The sequence below is a fragment of the Centrocercus urophasianus genome, unplaced genomic scaffold (genome assembly GCF_019232065.1).
Source record: "Centrocercus urophasianus isolate 14NV4802_14NV808 unplaced genomic scaffold, USGS_Curo_1.0 seq_7, whole genome shotgun sequence".
Classification (NCBI taxonomy): domain Eukaryota; kingdom Metazoa; phylum Chordata; class Aves; order Galliformes; family Phasianidae; genus Centrocercus; species Centrocercus urophasianus.
In genome coordinates this window covers 4,098,641-4,126,073 of record NW_024885310.1, presented here as the reverse complement: position 1 = coordinate 4,126,073, position 27,433 = coordinate 4,098,641, and the positions used below count along the sequence as shown (strand labels likewise).

Here is a 27,433-nt window from a genome sequence, read left to right as displayed (position 1 = left end):
AGTTTTCTTATCTGAGTAATGCTGTATCCAAGGAAATGCACATCAGGCTTCTCAAATCACAGCTAAAGGAAGTAGTTAGGAAGTTTCCTTCTTTCTTCTCTTCAGCCCGTGGTAAAGAGCAATTACACAGTAGAAGCTGGGAAGCCATTTAGAATACCTCTCATCTGGTGGTTAGGTAGGGCCATCTCCTGGGAATTAAAGAAAGTTATAATCTGGGCCTCCACTTTTTTCCAGCCAGAGTCAGTAAGTAGATCTAGAGTAAGGAATTCTTTCTCTGTAATTTTACTTGTTGTAGAAAGCAGTTGACGACGCTGCTTTATCAGAAACTTGTGTTATTAAATGAGAAAACCCACTTAAAAACTCACTGAGCAAAGAGAAGGAATTTTCTTAACAGCCTGATTTAAACATGAAATATACACTGAGCTACTGAGTCTTGCCATATCTAAGATATTTCTGTCAATATGCTGAAGGTCAGTTTCAGGCATTCCTGGTTCTTTACAGTAAGAAACAACAGCAGTTGTGGAGTTGGAATTTCCTTGTGTCAAGCAGCATTTGGGAGGTTTTGTGTAGTAAGTTATGTTTATTTATAATAACACCTTTTATGGCTTCGCTTGTAGCTGAACAAAATCGGACACTGTCAAATTGGTGTGAACTCAGGACATTAAATGTACATCTGCTGATAGATTTGTATCTATACTGAACAGTTAGTGGTGACAGCTTGCATTTTACTGCACCCTTCTTCCTTTCATGCTGCACCCAATGTTGGGTGAATCTAGGGGATCAAACGGCAGTAATCTCACGTGGGCAGACCAGAACTGATGTTCTTTCTGTATTAAGAATCTCTGTACTGGAGAAGAGCACCTAAAACCGTTTTTCATTTATCTTTTGCTAGGAATCTCATTTTGCAGGCATCACAGCATTCTTCTAACAGTTTTGTGCTTACTGGGATGTTTTTCTTTGGCTTCTCACAAAAGGAGAGCAGGTTATGCAGAGAAATAGTGAAAACCTGACTAGCTGTGGTCCTGGGGTAACCTACTCCATGTGACCCTGCTTGTGCAGGGGGGGTAAGATGGGTCCTTTCCAATCTCAACCACTTTGTGACTCTGTGGAAAGTGTAGAGGTAAGCACACCCATGGTAGAGCTTGTTGAAGATTATTTATAGCCAGGCTATTTAAAGGCACTCCTATCAAATAAAAGTTTGGCCCTAATTTCATGTAATTGTTTGGGATATGCATCAAAACTGTTTCCAGCAGCGTTTCGGTAATACATCTTCACCATATGAAGGTCCTTCAGAAATTCCCTGGTTTATGCAGGAAAATGGAAATTTAAAAACAACTTTTTTAACTGATTACTAGGTCTGACTCTCCGGTAGGGACCAGATTTACTGCTAGGAATAAAAGTGTTAATTGACCAGGAAGAATTAACAACTTGTATGTTGTCTGAGCTGAGCATTTGTCACTATTTTCTTTTTAGAAGATAATCTGACCAATGAATGGCCGTTACATGCACAGATTTATCTTCAGGATATGTCCTGGATTGAAGGTATGAATGCTTTCTTGTTCTTAGTGCCTTTCACTGTCACATAAAACATTTTCCATCTTCTTCTGCATCTTCTACCTTTCCTCTCTTCTTTTTTTTTTTTTTAATATTTTCCTCAGATTTAGTTATTCTGTTCTGTGATTACTTGCTATTCTTCCATTTCTCTGCTAGTTCCTGTCAATCCTGCCTTCCAAGAGTTGGCTGAAGCCCTTTTGCAGCACTGTTGAGTTGAACTGGCACTTGACTTTGTGATACTTACTTTGCATTCTCTCACTTTCCTCCCCATCCCTGCCTCCAGCTCCCCTTTTGCTTGGACACAGATCATTTTTCACCTAGCTCTCTCTTTGGAATACAATTGATTTTATTTTTCTGGATTCTCCCAGAATTTCTCAAGCATCTTACTGCACTTTTTTTACGATAATAGAATGCATTTTCTAAATACACATTTTTCCACCTAACAGTGTGTTACTTTTCTCCTTTATATTAGTCTAGCTTTTATAATTTATTTGCTTTCTAGAGTAGTAGCTGATTTTAATTTATTATTTTTTTAGAGTTGGGGATGGGGGAAAGCTTAACTACTTTTCCTTCCTTTTGTTTCTTTCCTGAGTTAGCAGTCTGTTTTGGAACCTTGACCTGTCACTCGTGTGACAAACACTCCTTAGTTTGTTCTCAATTGCAGTCTAAAGATGTTGGTGCTTTGTCAGAATCAAGTTCTCCTTTGGAGCATTCAGTGATGCAGTCCTTACAACGTATCTCTGTTTCACTGATAAGCACCTTTTTATATTTGTTCTTCTAAAGAGACTACACAGACTCTGGCTGTATTGCATTTAGTGTCTCACAGTCACAGAAACAAGAATACAGCATAAGTACTGCATTCACAGTCCAGCATTGAGGGGTCATGCACAATTTGTCAAGAGCAGCTCTGTAAAATAATAATCCAGAATAAATTCCCGATTCATCTTGAGCACTGAAGGGTTTTTTGTTTCCTTTCCTTGGCAGATGAGCAGTGTTACACCCTTGCATGCCGATGCGGTGGGAGTTACTCCGTCTCCAAGAGCGAAAGCAAAGATGTATCTTTGGTCTGTTGTGACACATGTTCCCTTGTTATTGAGATCCTGCAGTGAGTGCTGCACACAAGCACACCCAGTTAGGAACTTTCAAAACATTGGACGTGCAGGACAGCATCTCACAGGACAGCATCTCACAGGACAAACGGGACAACAGGGATGCTCCGAGAACAAGCTCAGTCTGTCTCAAGAGAGGAAGCGTGCTCATTTACTGACCTATCTTTAAAGACATTCTATTTGTTCTTTTTTCTCTTCAACCAAATTGCTATTTATAAAAAACTTCCAGAACCCAACACTGAGTTCTGTACACCTGGACTATACCTAAACAACCTTTCTTTCCCAGCAAACAACAGAGTGGCTTCTTTCAGTCTCTGTCTTTTATCGACCGCAGCTTGGGCCTTCCCTCTTAAGTAAGTTAAATCCTTTTAAAGTCTCAGATGACAAAATTTAATCAGGAGGCATACGTGTGAGAATGCTTTGAAGATAATGAAGAATCAGGGGTATTAATGGGAAATGGAAATTGTAACAATCAGAAGGATCAACATGATGGAATGGTTGATACAAGAGGTGTAACGACAAAGGGAGTAACAATAGAAAGGTGTTATAAGGGAAGGGAAAAACTGCTCACTTGTCTCCAAAGATCTAGGCTCAGAGGGATGAACTCCACAAAGGAGGAATCTCCAGGAAGAGAACCTTCCTCAGTGGCAGTCAGCCCTTAAATGAGGTCTAAGAGAGGTGCAGCCAGGCTCCACTGCTTCCAGTCACACAGCTGAATTGCCTTCACCTGTGCTCCCAGGACTGACCGGGTCCTTTCCCCAGGCTCTCCAGCAGTGGTTCAGGCCATGACTCAACAGTTCCCATACAGGAATATTTTCTATTTCAATGCTAAACATTTAAATTAGCTTCTATTAAATCTCCGAAAAGGACTTGAACCCTAGAAAAAGGCGACAGAGGTCTGCAGACGTGGCTGGGTGTTTCTCCTGGTACAAAGAGCACGTACAGTGCTTGTTCACCAACACTGCACCTACATCAGCTTTTCAACTTAGAGCCAGGAGTGCACTGTTCTACTGACTCCATCCATCATCTGAACAAATGCAGGCTTCATTCCTTATACGACTCCTACTGGGCATGCAAGCTGGGTCAAAGTGGAGCAAGCTCAAGGAAAATCCTACAAAACACATACGAGTAAATGGGTATCAGATCCACAGCTTTTCTGTTTAAGCCCTAGCACGCCACAGTACTTGCTGATGTAGGTATAGCCTGTGTGTGGCTCTGGCTGTGTGACGGTGTAATAACGCATCGCCTTCTTCATGGCTTGTTCACAGTCAGAGTTACCTTTGCCTTCTAGTAAAATTCAAAACTTTTTTTCATAAATCCAGCATTTACTGTAAGCAGCCAGAGGAAACAAAATAAGAGGCATATCACCGTTGATGATGACAGCAGTGTGTCGTTCCCACTTTAAAGTTAGATATGATCGCAGAAAGAAGAGACATCCTTGTCAAGCAACACTTGTGTTTATTCTAAACAAAAATAATTCCATTAGTTTCAGTAGAAAATATTTCGCAAGCTGGCAACAGTCATTTAATTCTTTCAGTCATCAAGAAATCTATGGCCGTTGGGGCTTGCACGTAGAAATCCAAAGTCATTCAGAGGCCATATCTGTAAAATAATGAGATTTTTATCACAACTCGAAGTTCGGTACTTTCATTTGTAATGGTTGGAAGTTTTCATAACCTGAATCATTTTTATAACACAAGGATTGAAACCTCCCACCTGTGTGAGAAATATTTACTGTATACCAGGAGAAATCCTAATTGTGTCGTGGCTGGAGACAACATTATTTAACAGACATCATACCTTCCTATGGAGAGCTCCCAAAGCACAATATCTTTTTTTAGCCTTGGAAAGAAATACATTCCTAGAAAATATTTTCTAATTTCAACTGTTAACTTAAAAGACATGGTATATATATTTGATTCATCTAGGAGAGGAAAATAGCATGACCGTTACCTCTCAGTGAAAGTGTTCCTGTGAGGTACACATTGGTACTTTTAAGATGAGCATCTGAAATACACTGAAGCTTGAACAAAGAATTCCATGGGCTTACAGGTAAGCTCATACCATGCAAAAAGGCACAGAGGGGAGGAGTGCCTGCTGCCAGGAAGTGCCCTCAAGCAAGGGGCGCCTCTGAGAATGTGACAGTGGAAAGAGCACAAATCAGAATCACGTACAAGCACAAGTGTCAGAGCGATGCTCACAAGAAGGAACTCAGATGTTTACAGATGTTTATACTACTCGATGCTCCCAGGAGAACTTTCTTAACGCATAGTCACTAATTACATGTAGGCTGGCTGGTCCTGGGTGCAAAAAAGGTAATGTGAAATCAAGAATAGTCTTTTACAGTGTCTCCTCTGACTGCCTCTCATTTCTCTCCATGTTCTTTCAAAGATAGCACTGGGAGATCAGCAGAAAGAAGGCAAAGAGGCAGTGCTGAAGAATGAATGTTCTGTTGTGGCTCTAATCCTATAAAAATGTCACAGCCCCTGCTCAAATAAAGCAACCAAAACACAGAAAGATGATGTGCTATCTTGTTCCCAAAACATCTGTTAGTATGATGTTTATGTTGTTCATCTTTCCTTCAGATTTGATCTTAAGGAAGGTATGCAGTCAGGAAGAGTAAATTCCTATTCAACTGAATTTATGGAATACCCACAGCACAGAAGGAGCCTCACTGCCTTCTGCATGAATTTCAAAAGTATTTTTTTCTGCTTGCAAGGAGAAGCACAGTGCCAAGGTTCAGTATCTCAGTCTCTGTGACTTGTCCTCAGTATTCCTACTATATTACAGAAGAGGCGAAGGCAAGTAAGAATGAGAGACTAAGAAGGAAGGAACAGCATCAACTCACTACTACATTTAGACAGTGCACTGCTGGAAGCTTGGATGAACTTGCATCCATCAGGCCCCTTCTAGCACTGGTTAAGTTGCAACAACTCAATTAGATTGTACCTAGGCCCTGAGAAAATACAAGGATGAGTTATTGCCTGGATATCGAGTTCTCTGGATCTGAAAATGGCTTAAAGCTCTGTTGAACAAGTATCTTTGAACACACACGTCTTTTTCTAGCACATGCAGCTAGGGAAGATCATGAGGAGCATCTGCTGACAGACAGAAATACACGTCTCTACATGCACACTGACCAGTGAGCTAATTTAAGTTCTGCAGAAGTACAGAGCGTTATGAAAGAGTAACAGAAGGCTATCTGTGAGTTTGGCTAGCAGTAAAGCTAAACAATGCAAAGTTTTGCAGAAAGACCTACGCTGGCTGCAGGCTGGCTGTCATGTCCTTGCTTGGCTTCAGAGCAGACAAGAGCAAAAGGGAGGTAGCAATATTCCATATTACGAGAGCAAACCCATCCAAGTAAAGGCCCAGAGGAGAGAAGCCATGCACTACTATACAAATACAATTTCAGACAACTTAAATCACACCTTCTGCAACTTGACTTGCTTTCAGTGACAGTAATCAGAAGCGTTTTAAATATTATTTGATGATACAGTTAGAAATTCATCACAGTAATCGTAGTGGTAGAGTTGGAAAGAAAATAATGGTTTGTCTAGTTTGCATGCAGGAGAGAAATCTGAAACACTGCTTCCAGTTGGAAAGAAGGTGGAACAAGATTCCGTGTGAAACAAAGACATGCCATTGCGTGTAATAATTTCCAACAGGAGTTGACTCTGACTTGTTGGTTCAAACTGGCTAGTCCAATTAGTGGCTATTTCCTTTTGCCCCCTTTGGTTTGGCCAACATAAATCTGATCTGATGGATGGGGCATAAATGGGGATAACTAGCTCTTTTGAAGATACTCAGCAAGTCTAGCTCTGACATGAAGTGCATGTCCAGGGAATGCACAGGCTGCCCTGTGTAGGATAGACAGAACTCATGCTTTTCCAAAGAAGGGAGTCCTCCCCTCAATGGGGTTTTACTGCAAATGCATCTATTTATCTTTTAGTGGCCTTTTTATGCAATGAGTTTAACTATTAAAACTGAAGTTGATATGCTGGAAAGAATGAAACAAGACAAATGTATTCAAGTATCATTTACTTCCCTCTGAGTTAAAAGCTGGTGCACCAACACTGGGAACCATAGGTCTAAACTTCACAGATAAAGGTTAATTCTTTCCACTGTAAGATAAACCAAGTTAAGCTTCTGTTCTCAAGACAGTAAGAGATTTTCCTGATGCCAAACATTTATCAGACTATATTTTCTTGGCTACAACCATGCGGAACAGCTATATTCTTTTTTACTGTGCTTTTACTGGCCTTTTACTGTAATGATCAATGGCAACATACAATAGCTAGATGTAGTCTGATGTGAATCACCATAAACAACTCGAACTATAAACAGACTTCTGAAGAATAAACTCATTCTTGCTTAAATCTCATTAAAATGTTAATAATCACTAGCCTATTCACACCATGTAATAACTGTCATAAAAATGTTTAAAATGAAGAAAAGATTATTTTAATCAAGAATCAACTGATTGCATACTCTTTTTAAACAGATAATATTCTGAGTTGTACAGCACTTCGGTACGTAACGTCCATATTGTAAGTTCCATTCATTTTACAAGGTCATTGACTGCTTCCTCAACTTAGAATTCAGTCATGTCACCTCATTTAAAGCCTCTCAGACATCTTGCTTGGTGGCACTGAAGCTGAACACAAATCTATTGCTGTGGAGGGATAATGTGAAAAATTACAGCTGTCCACACAACATAGGTTACTGATGTAGCCATTATTTACTAATAGTCTCCTTAAAGTAGTTAACACCACTTTTTCTAAAGTAGCACATTGGTTGGAGATTAGTTATTTATTTGATGACAAATGCCAGATTCCCATTAGGAGGTCGGCCAGTATATTAGCATCATCTGCATTCCGACAGTTAATAATCCAAGCTAAGACTTTATTCAGAAGAGTAGCCTTATTTAGAACCATTTTTTGCTCTGTTGTAGTGACGAGGCAAACAGTGCAGAGAAGGAAGAAGGAACCCTTAACAGAGACTGGGGAAGAGCTCAAAGCAAATGCTATCTATAAAGAACACAGGTCAGACAAAACCTAATGGTAGTCGTGTTTCATGAGCAGTTAGAGACCACAGTCAGGAACTGCAACATTTTTTTGTTCATTTTTTGAAAGGTCCCAAGTTGCCTTCATAAAAACTGTAAATATTTCTAATTTAGCAAAGTTCTGTGTATGTAACCTGCCCCCCACATGTAATACGACACAAATTAAACATCTGTGGTTGTTGTGCAATACATGGAGAATAGTTTTCAAAATAATTGTTCTGAATGATACCATTTGAAGTCTAGCTCTTGAAAAGCTAGCCCATAAGTCCATGCAGTACGCTCTCCCTCTCCTGTTACAATTGTTATGGTGAGGACATTGTTTTAGCTCCTTCTTCTTGGTAAATGATTAAATTAATAATGCAGACAACATGAAAAGGTAGCTTGGTGTGAAATAAAGCTTTGGACTTGCTGAAACAGACGAAGGAGCCATGTAGGTTTATACAATATTCAAGAGTTTTTGGTTTTTTAGTATAGAAGTGGAGGATGATTGCAGTAGCACAGATTTGACTTTACTGTTAAAGCTTTTCCACAGAGTTAGCAAGGCCAGTCCACAAGTCTAAGCTATGTATGCAGGTCCTGGGACCTCCACCTTTGGTTTTTCCATGACGGAAGTACATTTCTCAAGCTACAACAACACAAAAGTAGGAAGCAGCCCTTCACCGTTTTGCAAAAGCAAAAATCACATTAAGGATGGAGTATACTTTTCATGCAGCAGTGTGTGTATATTTGTATACAGTTTGGTTTTGCTTGCAAAATAATTGTCAGTTCTTAAAGGCAGCGAGTGCTCGAAGAAGGATTCTCAAAAACCAAATCCTTGCTCAAGAATTCCCACTGAACCTCAAAACATTGTTATGCTACCCCCCCACAGCAAGTGTCCAGTGCGTTTGAGCTCTTCTTCATGTCTGCTTTGGTCAGAACTTAAGGCAGCAAGTTTAGTGCCCAAGAAACATGCATTACACATATATTAATGCAAATATTTTAGGTACTATAAATACCTTAAAACAAATGCGTCCTCTTATCAGTCCATAAGGAACAGGTCCATAGCATCTGGAATCTGTAGAGTTCCTCAGATTATCACCTTCTAACCAAACGTGTCCTTTAGGCACCTATGATTAAGCAGGATTGAATTGAAATGTAAAGAGAAAACGGAATAGAAAGGTATTGCATATGGTTTGCCTTACGTAGCCTAATTTCTGCTTTCTGTATTTCATGACTGTATAATAAACTACTTTTTATTTTATCTAATAAAACACAGTGCCAGATTTGGAGGGATGAGAGGGAGTGCTCTGAAGTATCTGTTCTATCATGTTCTCAAAAAACAATGGTTTGCAACAAAAAATCCAAAATGAAGATGTAAGAGGTTAGACCAATGTGACAGGGTCATTAATTTAATAGACTTCAAAAGAGGTCATTAGGATGTTGACTGAAAATCTGCCCTCCTGTCGCAGTAACAGCATGAACAGGGCAGCCACACACTCATCAACATCCTGGGGCCAGCACCAAGGCTAGACCTGTTAGTAGATTCATGATGAACTAACTGGTAATTGATTGTGACATCAATTACGAATAATCTCATCATTTTATCGGAGTAGGCTTGTCAAAGTTCTAATTAAGATCACAGTTCATTCTATGCGCAGGCAGAATCCACAACACATTATATTGCAATAATGATGATCACAAAACAGCAAATCCCTTTTTATAATTTGAAAATTAATGATGGTGACCTTATACTATATGACAAAGACCTTTCATTGCCTATATATATTATGCCTTAACTACATTACAGACCGTAGAAGAACGGCATTCAGTGACTGACCCGATGACAAAATGAGAAATAGCAACATAGCTGTGTTAGTTAGCTAGGTAAGAGTACAAAGCTTCTGTAAGTGGAAAAGTCACCATGATTTCTCTTCAACTCAGATTTCTGCTCAGAAAATATGCCCCTACTTTGACTTTTGTAGGAAACGCTTTAGGTATAGATAACCTCTTACAAGTTACCAAATAAAACATTTAGTAATTGGTTTTCTAATCTTTCCAAAATTCTACAGCAGCCTGAAAAATTAAAAGTAGCAACACATTTCCCATCTAGACAGTATTTGACATGGACCTTAAAGGTAATGGGCATTTTTCCAAAACCAAATACGTACGTGGAATGTTACTATGCCCAGAATTCAGAGCAAAATACAGAGAAACGAGAATCACAGACCTCAAGAAAAACAGTCTGAGTACTGTCAACATCAATATTTTAGAAACAAGCCCCACAGTCTCTTAAATACAGTCGTCTACGTATGCAGAATTTTAGGATAACAGACTGAAAAGACTGAAATATCACTCCAGTAAAGCTTGGATGTAAGCCATTAAGACTAAAACCAAGTCCCTTTCATAAGCATTTGAGGAAAACAGAATGAAGTGCAACCAGTGGTACTTATAGGGATCTGGCCAGGGAATACTGGCAATCTTATGTTTCAGTAGGCCTTTTTTGGCTCTTTGCTTAGCCATGTTCCTGCCTGCCTAGGAGCTGAGGGTGGCAACCTATCCAGCTGTCCTTTTGTTGAGCTGTGGCAAATGTTTAACATACTGACTGAGAACCAGTAGTTTGGTTTGTTTCCAACAGTGGCATAAAAAGAAGCTGATAAAGAAAAGCATATGTCAGCCTGTCCATCTCTCCATTTCTCTAGTGTCTGGGATACGTGCGTCAGGCATGTCAGAGCGTAAATCCCTGCCTACTCGCACTAGAATCTGTATGCAGAGCTGCTGACCAGGAATGCTTAAGCCTTTTTGAAACCTGCTGCTGCTGTCTTCTTCCATAGTCACCTGTGTAAAGGACTGCCTTGTTCTGCTGGAGCTGGAAAAGTATGGTTGATTTGTCCATTGTTGGCAGACGCAGAGGAGTCCGGCTACATTAAGCAGGACAAAAGGGTCAGTTTGCAGTAAGCTGGGAGATGGCTTCCACTTGGGTCTTCTTCCTTCTACCTAATAAGTCAGGTAAGTAGGTCCAAAGCACCTTGGTACTTCTCAGCCGAGTGCACCCACCTCTCTTTTTATGCAGCAGTTGCAAATCGAGCTTGCAGTAATGATGAATTAAAACCTGCAACCCGCATGGCATCTTCAAGTTCTCTGTGGTACTGTTTTCCTCATGTCAGAGCTAACAGAAGTGATTGATGTCTCCATCACAAAACAACACTCTGGTCCATCATTACCTGCCCTTCACAGAAAGTATACCAGTACGTAGAAACAGTGCTGCTACCAAGCCAGCCTTGAGGCTGAAAACAGATTCACCTTCATCATAAAAAAATTTGTACAGACAGATCTTTTTACAAAACACACAATATAATCCAATTAAAGAGCAGTGAGTTTGAACCGCAACATCAGAGAGGAGTAAAATGTGAACGTAATTTAAATCTTAAAAAGCATTTTAACTGTTGCATCGTAAAGGAATTCTTAGTTCAAACATAAACTTACTGGGGATGTGTAGTAGCAATGCAGAGCTAGCATCATCAGTCATATTAATTTAAAGGCTAACCTAGGAAAAAGGCAAAGGAAGCTACCCAAGTGATCATTAAAAAAAATTACCACTAAGTCATTTTTTAAAGAAGAATCTGTCCAGATACAAATGACCTGCAAAGCACACGCAGCTACATAGGCCAACAATTTCTGACAGGTCTCTGAGAATGTGCTGCCATTCCTATTTCCCTCAAGATTTGTGAGATGAAGTCAGTGCAGAATGTCCAGCAGCAATAGTTAGGGTAGCTGGACGTCCATCTGCTTATGAGCAGTGCACCCACCTGGAGCACTCACTGTGCCCACACCTTACACAAGGCTCTGCTTTTCAGGTGCAATGCAAACATCTCATGCCCAGCAACTTCCAGAATTACAGACCACCAAACTACTGTCACTTTGAGAGACTGTCTTATCTCAGCAATTGCACAAGAAGAGAATCATGAATTACCACAAAAGGAAACTTTTTTAATGAAATAAGGCAGCAAACTCTCATTAACATTTCACATTTCTAAGAGCACATCACTTCTTGTAACATGCTACCGTTTCATACACAGGAGCCTACAGCTCCTGTTCTACTTAATGGCCTGCTTCTAGACCTTCCCATCTTCCATGCACCCAAAGTCCAAAAAAGCTTAAAAAAAAAAATTAAAGAAAAAAAGCACAAAAACTTTTGCCACTTTTGGTATACCACTTACTACTTCTAACATGACTAATAATTACTAATTAATTACCTAAATAAGATGTTCATAGTTTTCATTTCAGATAGAACGTCTGCAATAAGTATGTACCTAAATCCTGAATTTCACCTTTTCTGGTAACTTTTGTAGTTTCCCATTGAAGTATGACAGGGCCATACACCTCTAAATCTGTACTGTCACATGTAGGATTAATCTAGAGATACTGCAGTACAGTACCTTTGTACGATGCCTGTCCATCACCCAGGCACCTCACTACGACCCGGAATTAAGATGAGGAGTACAGGAATCATACAGGTTACTTGAAAATGTTAAACCAAACACAGGTGACATGATACACGTGTAAGCAAAGGAAAAAAGAATTGGCTGCAACACTTGCACTTTTGGTTTTATACACTGACGGGCTCCTGCTCCTTTTTTTGACAGTGGGAAAGCTGCTCACTTGACAATTCACAACGCTGTTGCATTTTGGTGTCTACAGGTGATGGACTGTAAGAAATACCAGTTACCATCGCTACGCAGCAGCACATTGTGAATACAGTAATGTTTTCAGAAGTATTGCCAAGAACGCCAAAAGCATTCAGCCCAGCTGGATGGTATTTTAGACGTCACAGAGGCCAGCTCTAAGAAGCCCAGGTCCCACAAGCCTGACAACTGAATTTTCACAGAACTGGTGGCTTGCATGACAAAGCAGCAATCCCACAGCAGCACAGGTCCATCCAAACCACGCTCCCTCTGATCTCCCGCAGCCTGTCTTTGCCTCGATAGCCCCAGTGCCTCTGGTTTTGTGCAGATTATCTGAGGATTTATTTTCAAGGAACAACAGCTCCAAGGGAGAACCGGTTATCTGAGGTGCAGCTTATATGCATGAGAATACGGACGCTGATTAGACACATGCCTCTTCCTCTTCTCCCTCCCAGAGCTGGGAGGGCCCTACGACAGGAGCAGATAGAGCAGAAAGGGAAAATAATCATTCAGAGGAGCCCAGCTTTTATTGGTGGCTTATAGTGTTTCAGTTCGGATAAACCTCACTCACTGCAGAACCAGGGGATGAAACAGACACGGTGTTTACTGCAACACCAGAAAACCGAGACACTGCAAGTAAGAGAGGAAATCATAAAATCTGTCCCTCCCCCCCCCCCAAAAAAAAAAAAATCACCATCTAAATGAAATTCCTGCTGTGTTTTATTCTTTTTGGGTCTGGGGGTCGTGAGGGAGTATTTTGGGGGATCCCAAAGATGGATAAACAGATTTGTAATGAACAAGTGAAGAACTATAAACATGAATCTCTCACAGTGTCTCATTTTGGAATTCCGAGCAGTGTGTGTGCCAAAGAACACCAGTACGTACAGTCAGCTGGGAGCAGATGAAGCTTGAACTCTTATAAGTTCACAGGTATTCACATCACCTCCAGCAATATCAGAGTTTTAAACCTCAGAAGAACTAAATCATTCCCATCTTTTCTTTTCAGTTCAGAGGCTTCCTTCTTGAGCTGTGATAAGAACTAATCTCAGTGCCGGACAAAAGAATAAAGTCTGTAAGTTCTCATCTGTCCCTACTAAGGTCTATTTAAGTGCCTCCTACTTTGGTAGAAGCAACAAATGTAATTGCTTCATGGCCTGCGGGTGTTCATTTAACAAAAGAAGCTTTTGTGAATAAACCACAGGTGTTACCTTTCTTGATTAAAGTGAAATATGATGAAAGAATCTACAATATCAAGTGACAAATTTACTAAATACTGATTAAATTGCCTTATTTAAGTAAATTGCATCTATTTGGGATAAAAGATACAGCACAGAAATGCAAGAGTCGAGTTTTCTCACTTGATACTTAGAATCTCACATAACTTTCCTTAATCCTTTATTTATTAACACGTAGCTAAGAGTGAATAACACTTAGCAGATGCTGTTTTTTAATGATCCAAATACACCATTTCTTCAAGCTTATCAAAAACGCACTTTAAGATACAGTCACCACGTCCATAAAAGCCAGTGACATTAATTAGCACAGTATTTTCAAACTCAGTGTTAAGCTTCTACATGTCTCTTTAACTTTCTCATGCTGACAAAAGCTACAAAATGGCAGCAACTTCAGTGGAAGTCTGAAAGTGCAGGTGATCTTAAATCAGCATCTCCCAGCTAAGCATAATAAGAAGGTGAATGACTTACAATTTAACACTTCTTAAATGAATTCGCCCTTAGTGATTTCCTTTCACTTACTGAGTGCTTTAAGCTGCTTATGCATAAGACATACTGTGTACTTAGCTCGGGTTGTTTATACAGTATATAAAAAAGAATTCATTACGACCTTGTCCAGATGACAATGAAACACTAATATGGTTCTCTACAGAAATTAAATTCACTGTGATGAAATACAGACTCATTCTGAACATTAAAAACTGTTCCTTTTAATATAAAAACATTAAAGAGGCATGATATGGAGACTCGTCTACTTTTAGGTTTTGAAATAGATCACTAACCAATATTAAAATCACTTAACCTTCAATGGTGGCAATGTCAACACATACTACAGGGAAACTTTATATGAAGAAGCCAAGGTATGCTAACTCAGATTTTAATTTCAAGCATTTTTCTCTATCCTGCAGACATGCGGAGTGTTCCTTAATAAACAACTTCATAACGTCATAAACATTTTCAGATCAGAAATGCCTGTGCCAGTTAAATGAAGTTAAATGAAGACAAAATACGTCCTCTATCAGTTTCACTTTTTGGCTCTTGCAAACATCTTGCTTGTGGTAAATAACTGTTCGAACACTTGCATGTACTGTTTGCTTTACCTCTGATATGCTCTCATTTCATATTCAGATGCAGGGCTTATTGTTAATTATGCTGATCCAAATCAGCATAAAAGCTATTTCAGAAAAGCTATTTCAAGGATTCATTAGTCCAGACCACTATTACCTCTCCTGACAATATCTTGGGGAAAAAAAAAGATCACAAATATGGTAAAGATAATTTTTTTACTTTTGCATAGACTGTTCTCACCAGCAACCATTAAAAAGGATGGAAATCAGTTACCTTAAAGTACAGCTTCAAGAAAAAAAACCTCCTGGTTCAAAGCCCAACCAGAACTAATGGTTGCAACACAGACCACGCTGCCATTGCTGGTAAATGCTTCCCTGTAACACAGTGATCTAGCTAAGAAGCCTGAAGCCTGGTAGCAACAAAGACCTATAAATGCTCTAAGCAGGGCTAAGGGATCTTACAGGCACCTTCTCCTTGTTCCATAAGGCATGATCTGAATTTTGGCTGGTCTGCCTCAGGCCTCTGCGTGATCTCCATCATTTAAGGGAGTCAGAAAAGCCTCAGCTCAGACACAAACACAATGTAGGCAGACTAAAGCTTGCACTCTAAATCTTCAGTGAGCCCCTGATTAGCAGCTCTCATCATCCTGCACAGCTTCCTAGAAGCTATTACTAGATTTAGATGAGAGGAATAATGCAATCAGAGAATCGCGTGGGTCCAACACAAACTAACCAGTACAGCAAAGACTGTGCTCCACAGAGGAAAAGCACACAGTGCTGCAAATTCAGAAATCGGTGATCCTGAAACAACGTGCCCTCAAATCGAACAGGAGATCTTATTATGGTTTCCCCTAGGAATGGACTGGCTGAACAGAAGAACCGGGCTGTGTCGAGGCCTGGGCAATACTCCTGCCCTGGTGTGGCCACCTGCATTCAGAGCAGCTGACCTGGTGCAGGGCTGTGAAGAAGAAAGAGACATTTGAGACATCAGGGAGCTTGGTGGGGACTCGCTGAGCCCTTGCTGCTGCTCCCTTCCTGAGCTACACTGCTGTGTCAGATCAGAAGGGCCACTCGTATGCTCCTGAGGTATCAAAAACAAAACTGCGGGGGTAAATAGACTGATCTGCTTAAGCAGAAGAAAGCCTGGAAATACTGCTGAAAGGATTAATAGTATTCTTTCTTTTCTCTGGGGAATTTTCATTTCGGCAAGTCAGTTTTTTGATTAAAATGACTACTCAGATGATTCAAGATAGCTCTAGTCATGGTGGGATATGGAGGGATCTGCAAACTCAACAAAGCCACAAACTAAGTGAATGTGCAAAATCAGTTCTAGTTTCCCACCAGACAGATAGCACAGTGGCTGCTTCATTTACAGCATCTCTTCTGTTATACTTATTTATTATTTATATTTTAAAGAGAATGGAACTGAGCACTCTGAAATACCAACCTGCCCCTTCAGTTGCCCAGCCACTTTCTGCAGCACAGCACAGAGATTAACATACTGTGTCGTTTTTGTTAACAGGACACTATTCTCAGAACCCATACAGTATCCTTCCAGCATTTGACAAGGACTGTGTAAGAGCTAATAGCACTGCATAAGACCACTTCTCTGGTCTGCAAACACAGTAAGATGCATTATCTTCAGAATTATGTTAGCTCTAGAGTTAACCACAGGATGAGGAGATGCCATCTCCGCAATGAACCTCATTTTAGCACAAGGTAAACACACTTCCCCCACATCAGCTAGCCTCACAGCATTAGTGCTGTGTTGAGATTGATTACTAGCAGAGTGTTGCTGAGATATGGATTTGTATCTCAGCTTTTTATCACCATGACTTGCAAAAGGCGGTTCCTTATTTACAGACCCTAGCTGTATTAAGTGACATTATTAGGTACTACTTCTGTTTAAGTGACACGAAAGCTTACCATATTGCTGGTTTACGACACACAGGCTGCTTTAATCTGATGACTTGCCCCTCACTTTTTCAATCTGTAAATAGGAGCCGCAGCACAAGAACATATGGTACTAAAGAAATTAAAGCTAAAGTAAATGGCATTAAAATAAATTCAAATAATAAAATGAGATACTCAATCTGAATTATAAACCTTGGCCTGCGTTAGACTTTTAAAAACAGGAAATAGAAAACACAAATATGAAAATTAGCCTTTCGAAACAATTTTAGGACCATTTCAGAGTTTTGCTGTGATTTAATAATTTCTAACCCTTGTTATTTACGTTTTATGAATAAGTCTGCAAAAATACTTTTAAATAATTGAAATCAGGTTTGAATACCACATTAATTAAATTAGTTGTTTACTCTTTTAGTTCCGACCATATCTCTTCTGATGCAGCAAAAACACGTTATGCATTCTTAAAAGTCTACTGCATTAAATATACTTGATATGTATGAACACCAGCAATATGCACAAAATCTTGAAAGAACCCAGAAAAATTGCCAGCCTTCACATTCCACACCAAATCCTAATAAGAGGGGCAAGGAAAAGAAAAATTCCTCTTTCCTACATTTTGAAGTGTTTAAGAGCATATGGAAAAAAAAGAACCTAACTCTTCTCCTCATGTAAATAGCATCACTTCTCCCATTATTATTCTGCTCTAAGCTCTAACCTGTAACATACAAAGGAAACATCACGTGCCATACAGGGCCCAAAGCAGCACTCTTACTTTACTTCAATTTTAATTTAAGCACACCATTATTTTGTACTAATCGGTTCAATGCTTGGGAATAGTTCCATCACTTTGCAGTCCAACAGTGAGTCCATCAGAGCCAGGTTTTCAGTGCATCCTTACACTTAGTGCAGACCCACAATATTTTTTCCCATATGACATTTCTTTGGCTAGCCATGGCAGTAGAAATCTTTTTATACCATCAGAAAGATGTTCACATCACTGCCATATTCTACTGCATTTCTAGTCTACTGAGTTTCTTCTTTTCAGAACAACTTACACAACTGAAAAAGGACTTTTTACTTTTCTTTCTTTCGATAGTTTGGAATGGTTTTGAAGTTTTGTTTGCTGCTGTTTATTTCTGTGGGTTTTACTTGGTGGGCTTTGTTGTGGCTTTATTTTTATGTTTGGTTTGTTTGCTGTTTTTAAATTACAGGTATCTATTTGAGTTCTTTCTCAAGGCAGGATTTTGTCTGTGTAACTGCTTGACAGAGAACATACACAGTTCTCCATTCACCTGTCACAGAAGCCATCCTGAGAAGTGTACTCATGGATGAAACGTGGGTGGAAGCAGGATCTGACTGTACCAGGAAGCCTGGGAATCAACTACTGTAGCATTTCTAAGCATGAAAATTTCCTGCTGATAGGATCATACGTGAGCATAAGGACTCTCCTTAGTGCTGAGACAAGCAGCTGCTCTGTGCTTTCACTTGTTACACTGCCATTCATCTGGCATCTCCAGTAACCAGCTAACTCCTCATACCCAGCTACTGGGTGCCAAACACCAGCACAGGACAAAGCTGAGGTAAGAACTGCCTAATTCAGTAATACTTCACGCATCTCATACTTTGTGTTTACTTTGCTGCCATAAGCTTGCAAGCATGACAACATCCATTCACTATCACTCCCCAAAACAAGAGACAAGTCAGTTGAGAAAGGCTGGGCAGTTCACCATAATAACACCAAACAATCCTCTGACCTTAAACATTTTTGAGTCAGCACATTCAAGCATCACTCAGAGATTTCTCATTAAAAGAAGCAATTAGTAGCCCGCTACAAACAACAGAACTCATGACAGTTTCTGGTCTCTCAAAGTGTGCCCGCATCTCTGCCACAGCCGGACACCACAGGCGGCGCTGCTGGCCATTCGGGAGCCCAGCCAAAACCTTTCCTCGGAGCTCCCGCAATCTCTTTCTCCAGACCCAACGCAGATTAACTCTCCTCAAAGAGGGAGCAGCAAAACAAACAGCAAGGTCTCTCTACGACTGCTGCTGCTATTTGCTTTGAAGAATTTGGTGCTTGAATTTGAAGCGCGCTGCGTTGCTGCTCCGCTGAAATAGGGCTTTGGTTCGACCATTACCTCAGCATGGATACGTACTGCTTCTCCTCCCTCAGCAAGAACAGAACTGCCAAGTGAATAATCCAGTGCAATTTATGAACATAAAGTGCAGATATCGCTGTTGAAAATACTCTCTTGCATAAAGTAAGTGCCTCCTGAACAGATGGGAAGATTCACCTGTCTGGCAACCATTAAGGATATGAGGAAAACAGATCTGCATTAACAAACTTACGTACTTCCATCTGGATCCTCTCTCCCCTAGTTACAAGTTATGATGCCACAACTCAGAAAGCGCAATCACTTCTTTCCTGGACCTGCACACGTTGACTTTGTGAAAAACATTCACAGGAAAACAGGAAATGGATGTGTTCCTCATCTGCTCATTCTCCCGACACTTCATATGAAAACTGTGACAAGAAAAGTTATACCTGTGGCAGAAATTCCTCCACTGGATGTTCATTTGATTACCACAGGGTTTCCAGAAAGGCTCGCATCCTGTGAAGTACAAGCCTTTCCTGCGTTCCTTTTCAGGACTAAGACAAGAGGGGAACAAAATGTCCACAGAAATTCAGCTCGTCTCTGTCAGCATACATGGAATGCAGACTTCCATTCAGGTCTTTCCTTTCTGGGAAATTCACCTGAGTTACTACTGCCAGAGGAACCAGAAAATGTCTTCAACTCAGTAAGAAAGGGGGTGGGGCTTTTTAATTTCTTTTCGTTGCTCAACATTAAAACAGTTGGATTTATGGGAAAAAAAAAAAAACCAACAAAAACAACAGTCCTCCCCTTCAAAATGTAATGGAGAATGAGTCACTGACACTGGTACTGTTGCTTACCAGGACAGATTAGAGTCAGGCGCCTGAAAAGTACTGCCTCAACACTGGAATGAAAGAAATATCAAATTGAGCCCTTTGGAGCACGGTATCAATCCTATGTTTGTTTTCTGGTCCCATGCCTTGACTAAACCCAGACACTGAATCTATACACAGTGTTGACGCTGATTTTAGTATATACAGCCTCCACTTCAACTAAAAACTACCTGAAATGCCCAATACACACACAGCAACAGTGCCTGAAGGGATGCTGGTGAAGCTGGCACTTTTGGGTAGCTAAACTCGTAAAGGATTCAGCCATCACAAACCACAGCTGGCTGCAAGGAGCTGTGCAAAACCCAGTATTTCCACCACCAGGTACTGAGCAGAGGAAACAGACAAATGTGCTTTAGGGAAAAAGCTACATTTTTCTCTGTGATTATGATTTCTGATGATTCTACTAATGATAGCCTAACAAGTTGCTGAAAATCTTTAATCTCAGATCTTTCCAAACTTCTTTTAAGTCTATTTGCATAAGGGCAAGTCGGCATTAAGAATTTTTGCTTCTGTTCTATTTCATCTTGTTTACCTGAATTTTTTTGGCAAGTTAGTTAAAGCAGTACTTTTCTACCTGCACTCAGAAGTTAAATTCTGTTACAGTGAAACATATAGATACATTAATTTTGAAAGCAAAATCCTCAAAGGTATTGCAAAGACAAAATTTCACTTCCTATCGTTAAAAATGTAGAAACACTTTTGCCTTAAAGCCAATCCCAAGTCTGTCATCTGTGCTGTACTATATTCAGAGATTTCTAGAGTACTCCTTGTGGAAGAAGACCTAAACAAAGGTCATATGGCCTGCCTACACTTCCTACCGAGGCAAAAGACACTGAGAAGGGCAGCTTGCCATAAACAAGGTTTACATTTTACTGAATGCACAGAATAATTCATGAACATCATACTGTATGATTTATGATAATAAGATACCGTAAATCCTTCACAGACTACAAGGCTTGCTTATGTAATCGTTAATTTACAAATCAAGAAACTCTCATACTTACAAAGCTGTGAGTCTTAAGGAAATCTGAAGGGTTGCTTGTGCAGACTTTATCCCCTTCCAAGCCAATTACTCTTTTACAGATATTTGATTTGGGGTCAGTCGGGCTTTTCACAATTACAATATCTCCTCTGGGAGGGAAAAAACAGAAACAGAGACAAACACAAAGAAATGAGAACACTAAGTATAGAATGTCTGGTTGAAGACGTGTATCAATGCACATACTCCAAAAATACTCCCAGACATTAAAAGACAGCTCTTTCTGCTCAAAACTCTAGTCACATCTTGGTGTTCTCAGTGACACACATTACACTGAGGTGTAATGTAAGCACATTTGGAGGCTTTGCTATTTGTTTACAAAACATTTAGGCCTGCATTTTAATTGAAAATGCTCTGATGAAATGAATGCCTATTCACTTGATCCTGTTATTACTTACATATGGATTCCAAATTTCTATACGTCATTATACAAATGTTTCAGCAGAACTCCAGATGTCTGACTTTGTAGGATCTTTTGCCCCAGTTATACACATGACATTGTACAGTGAAATGGTCCACAACAAAATGGGCAAGGGCCTGCGCTCTACAACATAATGACATTTGATAAACTGCACTTAGGCTGCTAGAAAAGTTACTGAATGGTCTATCTGGGCAAAGCAAAACCCACAGCTTGATTTAAAAGTAAGTCCAAATTCCTTAGGAGGAGAAGTTATATTCAAACAAAAAAAGCGTTAGGGAAAATAAAGGGAGGGAAGAGGGAATTTCTGTTTTCTTGGACAAAGATGGAGAAGTGAAATGGACTTGAGTGGTAAGGCACTGGAACGGGAGGTGGGTGGCACTGCCCAGGGAGGTGGTTGAGTCACCAACCCTGGAGGTGTTCAAGACACGTAGATGTGGTACTGAGGAACAGGGTTTAGTGGGCATCGTTGGTAGGAGGTGGAGGAGGTGGACAGCTGGGCTAGATGATCTTGGAGGCCTTTTTCAACTGCAATGATTCTATTCTGTGACTCTATGACTGCATCCTAAATGAGTTCTGACAAGTAAGTTTGGGAAGACGGATAGTGTTTGCCCATTGCTTTGTCTTCCATCAGACACGAGAGGAGATGTACGAAAAAATACAATCCAGATGCTGAAGAATGTATGAAAAATAAAGGATGGATAGAAAGTGGTTAATGAGAAGCTCTGGCAAACTAACTGTAAAATGTAGTCTCAACAAAGGAGCATACTTCCGAATGGAATAAAAGTGTCGGCTAAGGTTCTCCGAAAAGACAATATCAGAATTTTGAATTGTTGGCTCCATTGAAGGTCCAGAACACTGAAAATTAAAAATAAATGAGAAAAAATTACTATTTGTCAACTGCCGTTAACTAAAACACATGTCTTCAATTATTTGCTAATAAATTACAAAAGGTGTAATATAAGGAACAATTAAACCCTCAGGTGGGACATTTGATATTTAAGCAGGAAGGACAGCCTCCAGATTCCCTGTTACAGCTCTTTTAGCTCAGAACCGGTCCTGCACTGTGCTGGGTGCAATGGCTTCCTGGGTGCACATCTCAGCACCTTCTCTACAGATTGGAAGCAGCACCACCCCTTTGTTTTCAGCCTCTGTGAAGAGAAGCATCACGAGAGCTGCAGTAGGAGCCCTCAGCCAAACCCACTATCTCCAGCAGCAATATCTGGGGAAGGGAGGAGTAGCATAAAACGTCCGGAAATCTGCAGAGTTGGGATTTTGCTACTCTGGCCTTTCAGAAAGAATGAACTCTCTGCAAAATGCTTACTCATGTTGCTTCCCATTTGCTTCAGCGATGCCTGAAGCACTAACTTGTCCAAAAAGCTGAGCTTTTTGATTTTATTTTTACTGAACACACTTAGAAAAAAAAATTTAAAAATGAAGAAAACCGAAATAACAGCATTCTGAAATATAACAGGTTTAGTATTACAGTTGTTATATCTTTTAAAGTCATAAAAATGGAAAGTTACCACAACAATTCCTCCAAGGTACTCAAAGGCACAGTGTGCTACGCAGCCATACTGCACAGCATACCCGAGAAATCGAAAGGTTTTTCCTAGGGCATTGCGAAACATGGCACGGCACTACGTGGCTCAGCTGGCTCTGGTCTACAGTAAAACAGAAGAACATCGTTCATTTGACAGCAAGCAGTGTAGCATTCATAAAGCCATCTTTTGCATCTAACAACGAACTCAGTACTCTTAGAAGAACAGCAACTAAAACCAATCAGGCCCATGAGAAGAGATGAAACGCTATCGGGCTTTTATTGACTAATGCAGGCACTCCCATGTGTACAACCGACTGCCCCTCCCAGCAAGTCAGCAAGATGCAGTTGAGTGGGAGCTGAAAGAAACAAAGGAACCACGAGCAAAACAAAAAACACATAGCAAGGCTACAGAAATTAATGGGGAGGGAATGTTGACAACGGTTTGCTGACTCAGCTACACAAATGGACTTCTACTCAAATTTGCAGCCACTTGCCAACTATGGGAACATCCTCCCCTCCGCAGGACTGTGGAGCTGAACGGATGCTGGGGAGCTGCAATCCCCACATTGTGGGATTAATCACGTGAAGACAGCACAACTTACACCACTACTTTCCTTCAACCACCAGCAAATTAGAGAAATATCTGAGTGCTGGAGTGAACTGAAACCCAACGGAGTGGGGCTCTACCTATGACTGCAGCTGCCATGGCAGGAAACCAAGAGGATAGCAAAGGAGTGAAGACATCTCCAGCACCGCCCTCCCCACTTTCCAACTAGTGGACTCTCAAAGACTCAGTGCAGTGTGCATTCGGTATGAAATAAAAGTCCTAATCCAAGAGACAAGGATTTCACTATCCTGGCATACAGTTGCTGGCACAAGGGACTTTCTGAAACGCCTGGGTTTATCAGATGGCTATGGCAGTAGAGACAAATTCTTAGCTCCTAATAAGCCTCAGCTTCTACCACTCCTCAGGAAAGTGACGTGCAATTTCAAATTAGGGCACACATACAATACAGATTATACAGTTTGAAACTAACAAGATTACTTCAGACAAAATAAAACAAAAAACACAACCAAAACCCAGTAGGTTCCAAGCAATCATTAAACAACAGCTATTCTAGAAAACTATCAATATGGCATTGTTTGAAAACTAAATGCTAAATGCCTGAATTGCTTTCCACATCACACAATTCATTTCACCACCAAGTCCTGTCGGCAGGCACCTCCACCACACAATATGGCCATAAAGGACAATAAAACAAATGATTTAAGTCACAGCCCCCTTCAAAACTTCCCGGATGTGCCATATGAACATCCTTATCACAGAATTATTGCCATAAAACCTGCTGTAATTACCTCCAGGTACTAACTACTACTTACACAGTAGGTAGCTGAAAACCTTACGCTGAAACATTATTTTTCTAATGAAAACAGGTTATTATTTTTTTTAAATCGATGACAAAAAGTTACACACATTTATCACACAATACAATTTGCTTGTTTTTTTTTTTTACAATAACTATAGAGCTTTTCCCCTGCAGCAAATAAAAAGCAAAATCTAATTACTGTTCTCTTCTGTTCCCTTCTCCTTACATGGTCTAGGCTTCCGTCATTGCGGTTTTTTGTTTGTTTGTTTATAAAATTAATCACAGCTAGCAGGGTAGAAATCACTTGGAGCCTCATGAATGACATCCAAGAGATGGGAAAGGATTAGTTCGCAGTTGCTGCCAGTTATAGCGCCAGGTGGCTTTTTCTGCAGCGAAGGTGTTACCGATAATCCCATTACATTGGTACTAAATCTTGCAGACATCAAAATTATCACCAAGGTTCCTTTTCATCCCATCCTTTCCAAATGACTGGAAGTCGCTTCACCTGAAAGAAGTCAAATCCACATGCAGCTGCTGTTTTAGCAGCCAGCGGACTCCCTGAGAATGCCAATCGTGATCCAATTTCGCTGTGCTGGTGGCCCCCTATTCCCTGTCCAATAATACATCTGTTAAAAAATCCTACAGCTACAAATCAAGTTTAATCCTACCAGGGACCTCATGTTGGTCTTGTCTTCCAAAAAGGCAGCAGGTTTTACCATCTATCTCTGCTAGCGTCTAGGGAATACTCTTTAAATCCCAGCCCTACTTAGAAGAATAAGCTAAGGATCACAAAACATGACCTCAAAAACCCTGATATGACTATATTCTGACCCAGAGGCATTCATTCTAGGTGAAGATTAGAACTTTGCATAATAAGATTACACAGCAAGTGAATGATATCAAGGGACTATCCATATGCAGCCGCCTGGTTCTCTATAGACAGCCTGTGCTCTGCAATATGCAGTGCAGACGAGGCAGAGCTTGGTCTTTCTAGCTGAAATAAAATAGATTCACATAAATTAGTTGGCCATTTCCAGATTCCTAAATCCCCTATTACATCTTTTATTGACAGCTCCTGTGAGGATAGCACAAATGTTATTCTCTTTGTATTCTTTGCTTTGGTAACAATCACGCTCCGAGTGAAATGCGGGTAGATTCTCTAGAAATTAACATCTTGTTTGCTGCGATCCTGGATTACAACTAACTGTGTACATAATAAAATTAGGAAGTCGATGAGCAGATTGGTCATTTCCAGATAACCGGTGGCACAGGTTAGCATCTAGTGCCAAAACTTTCAATACAAGAAAGCCAAAGTCATAGCCAATGAAAATGTGGCTAAATAAATTATTGGGCTTGTTATCAAGTGGATTTTTTTCACTGTAAGAAAAAACTTCCAGTCACCTTTGATTTATGCAATAGTAAGTTCTGAATTTTCACAGAACACTTAGTGATAGTTGATCGATCTTCCCTCAGCTAACAGAATCTCTGTGACTGCATTCTCTCCTCTTAACCAGACATCTTTCTTCATAAAACACAACCCCAGAACTCACACTGTGTTTTTCCCCAAACGATACTCCGAGATCACTATTTATTTTTTTTTAAAAGTCCACAAAACCCAAAGCAGAAAGAGCAGAGAGAACGCACGCTGGCGAGGCCATTTAAAGGCTTACACTGGAGCTGACATTTAATACAGCTATCTTTAAAACTTTGGTATGAAATTAATCCAAAATGTGCTAGGAACGTGAAAGGTGTTCATTGGGAAAGATTCTTCCTGTATCAGATATGCAATGTAATAAATATAAAATAGTTTAACCTGTCGGAGGTTTTCAAACATCTAAAGCAGAACAAGACACCATTTTAAATAATCTTTCCATGCAGGGGGCAAGCAGAACCTGACTTGTATTTTCGGCTGTTGTTTTGCTGTAGAAGTTGCTCTGGATTCAGTCTGGCAAATCTGAAAATCCTTGTGTAACATTCTGGATGAGGAGATTCTTCTTCCACATCACCTCCACTAGGCACTGACTCTTTGTCTCCAACAAACACTCCTTCATCTACTGATCTCAAGCTGATAAATAACGTGGTCTGTAAGCATAAGTTCACATAATGCAATCCTCTCGTGCTCAACAACTACAGACTACCTACGTGAGAATGAGCAATTTTTCACAATAGACTGCAGGCAGTTCTCACTGATTCTCTTTGCCTTGGGGAGGAACCTCAGCAACCCTGCACAAAATGCTGCGTCAGTGGTCAGATATGTTCCAGGACTTCTGTTTTTCTCTGCAACTCTCTGTGCCCATCTTTGCTGAAGAGCAAAATCCAAACAGAACAAGAGTGTGGCCATACCTGGCAAATCTGAGCCTCTGAGGAATGCTGAAATACTCACTTAACTTTCTCCTGTAACTACATCAGGGTTAGGACACAGGTGCCAAAGCTCTGACAGACAGCACAGTCCCTTTGCTGGTGAATGAGAAAAATACACCGTGTCCATGTCCTGAGAGTCAAACAACTCTGTTCTGTGCCACATTCACTTACCTCCAATTTCAAAAAAATTTACCTTCTTGAAATATCAACAGACATAAAGACATAAAATGCATGCTAATTAACTACAACAAAGCGTTCCGAGTCCCGTATTCGCACCAGGTACTCAAGATCCATGACCCTACAGAAACCAAAGCTCTCCATGGCTCACGTGCTGCGTGCACTTCCCAGTGCTGACAGCTTCCACAAGGATGCAGGCATCTCTATCCGAAGCAGTGAGTGGAAGAGCAGCAAATTATTTCCCTATGCACTAAGAAATTCAGAGGATGTTTACTTAAAATATCTATCATTACAAGCAGCAGCAACAAAAAGCCCTTCATGCAAAACAAAGCCATCTATTTACATACACCATCGACAAAAGCATTTAGGAAGAGATACATGTGTCTTCCTCGTAGCCCCACTGTTGGTTCCAGATTAGAATGTTATCACTGAAGAGTACTCCGTGGTGGTTTACTAGCACAGAAATCACGCAGTATGAGATCTTAACACAAATACTGAATCAGAGAAGGTATTGTTAAACAGTTGAGAAATGCAAAAGCAAAAAAAAAGACCAATTTTAGCATAAAAGCGTAATAAATAATCTTAGTGTATTTCTTCATCAGTACTTCCCAGTTACAAGCAACACCTTCCAGTGAAGTATGCGAACTGTGCATAAAAAAGCTACAGAAAACAGGAGAAAGAAAACACATATTCAAAAAAAAAAAAAAAAGATTTATTTTTATTTTCAAGTTACCTGAAGAGAAGAAAACCAAATTGAGTGCTTGTCACTGATATAATCCTGAAAGTTACTTGATGGTTTTCCCAGACTGCCTTTTAATTAAGAAATTCTAAATACACAGACATGTATGGCATCAATCACTTACTCTTCATAATGCAAACTATACTGCATGGGAGTTTGTGCAGTGAAAAAAAAAAAGGACATTAATCAGCACTTTTTATTATATTTATT

General features: G+C 40.1%; 2 protein-coding genes across 3 annotated transcripts in view; one reads left to right on the top strand and one right to left on the bottom strand.

Annotated features, from left to right (window-relative positions):
* The window catches only part of DNAJC24 (DnaJ heat shock protein family (Hsp40) member C24), a 30,424-nt gene extending 27,053 nt beyond the window's left edge, over positions 1–3,371 (top strand). For both annotated transcript variants that reach the window (XM_042837349.1, XM_042837350.1), the window contains exons 4-5: positions 1,474–1,542; positions 2,539–3,371. In XM_042837349.1, coding sequence (XP_042693283.1) covers positions 1,474–1,542; positions 2,539–2,663 — 194 coding nt within the window. In that variant the 3' untranslated portion in view covers positions 2,664–3,371. The remainder of the gene's footprint in view (positions 1–1,473; positions 1,543–2,538) is intronic.
* A 733-nt stretch (positions 3,372–4,104) lies between these two features.
* The window catches only part of IMMP1L (inner mitochondrial membrane peptidase subunit 1), a 28,680-nt gene continuing 5,351 nt past the window's right edge, over positions 4,105–27,433 (bottom strand). The window contains exons 2-6 of the mRNA XM_042837236.1: positions 22,563–22,700; positions 21,806–21,894; positions 20,584–20,710; positions 8,721–8,831; positions 4,105–4,265 (exon numbers count right to left, since the gene is read on the bottom strand). Coding sequence (XP_042693170.1) covers positions 4,197–4,265; positions 8,721–8,831; positions 20,584–20,710; positions 21,806–21,894; positions 22,563–22,667 — 501 coding nt within the window. The 5' untranslated portion in view covers positions 22,668–22,700 and the 3' untranslated portion in view covers positions 4,105–4,196. The remainder of the gene's footprint in view (positions 4,266–8,720; positions 8,832–20,583; positions 20,711–21,805; positions 21,895–22,562; positions 22,701–27,433) is intronic.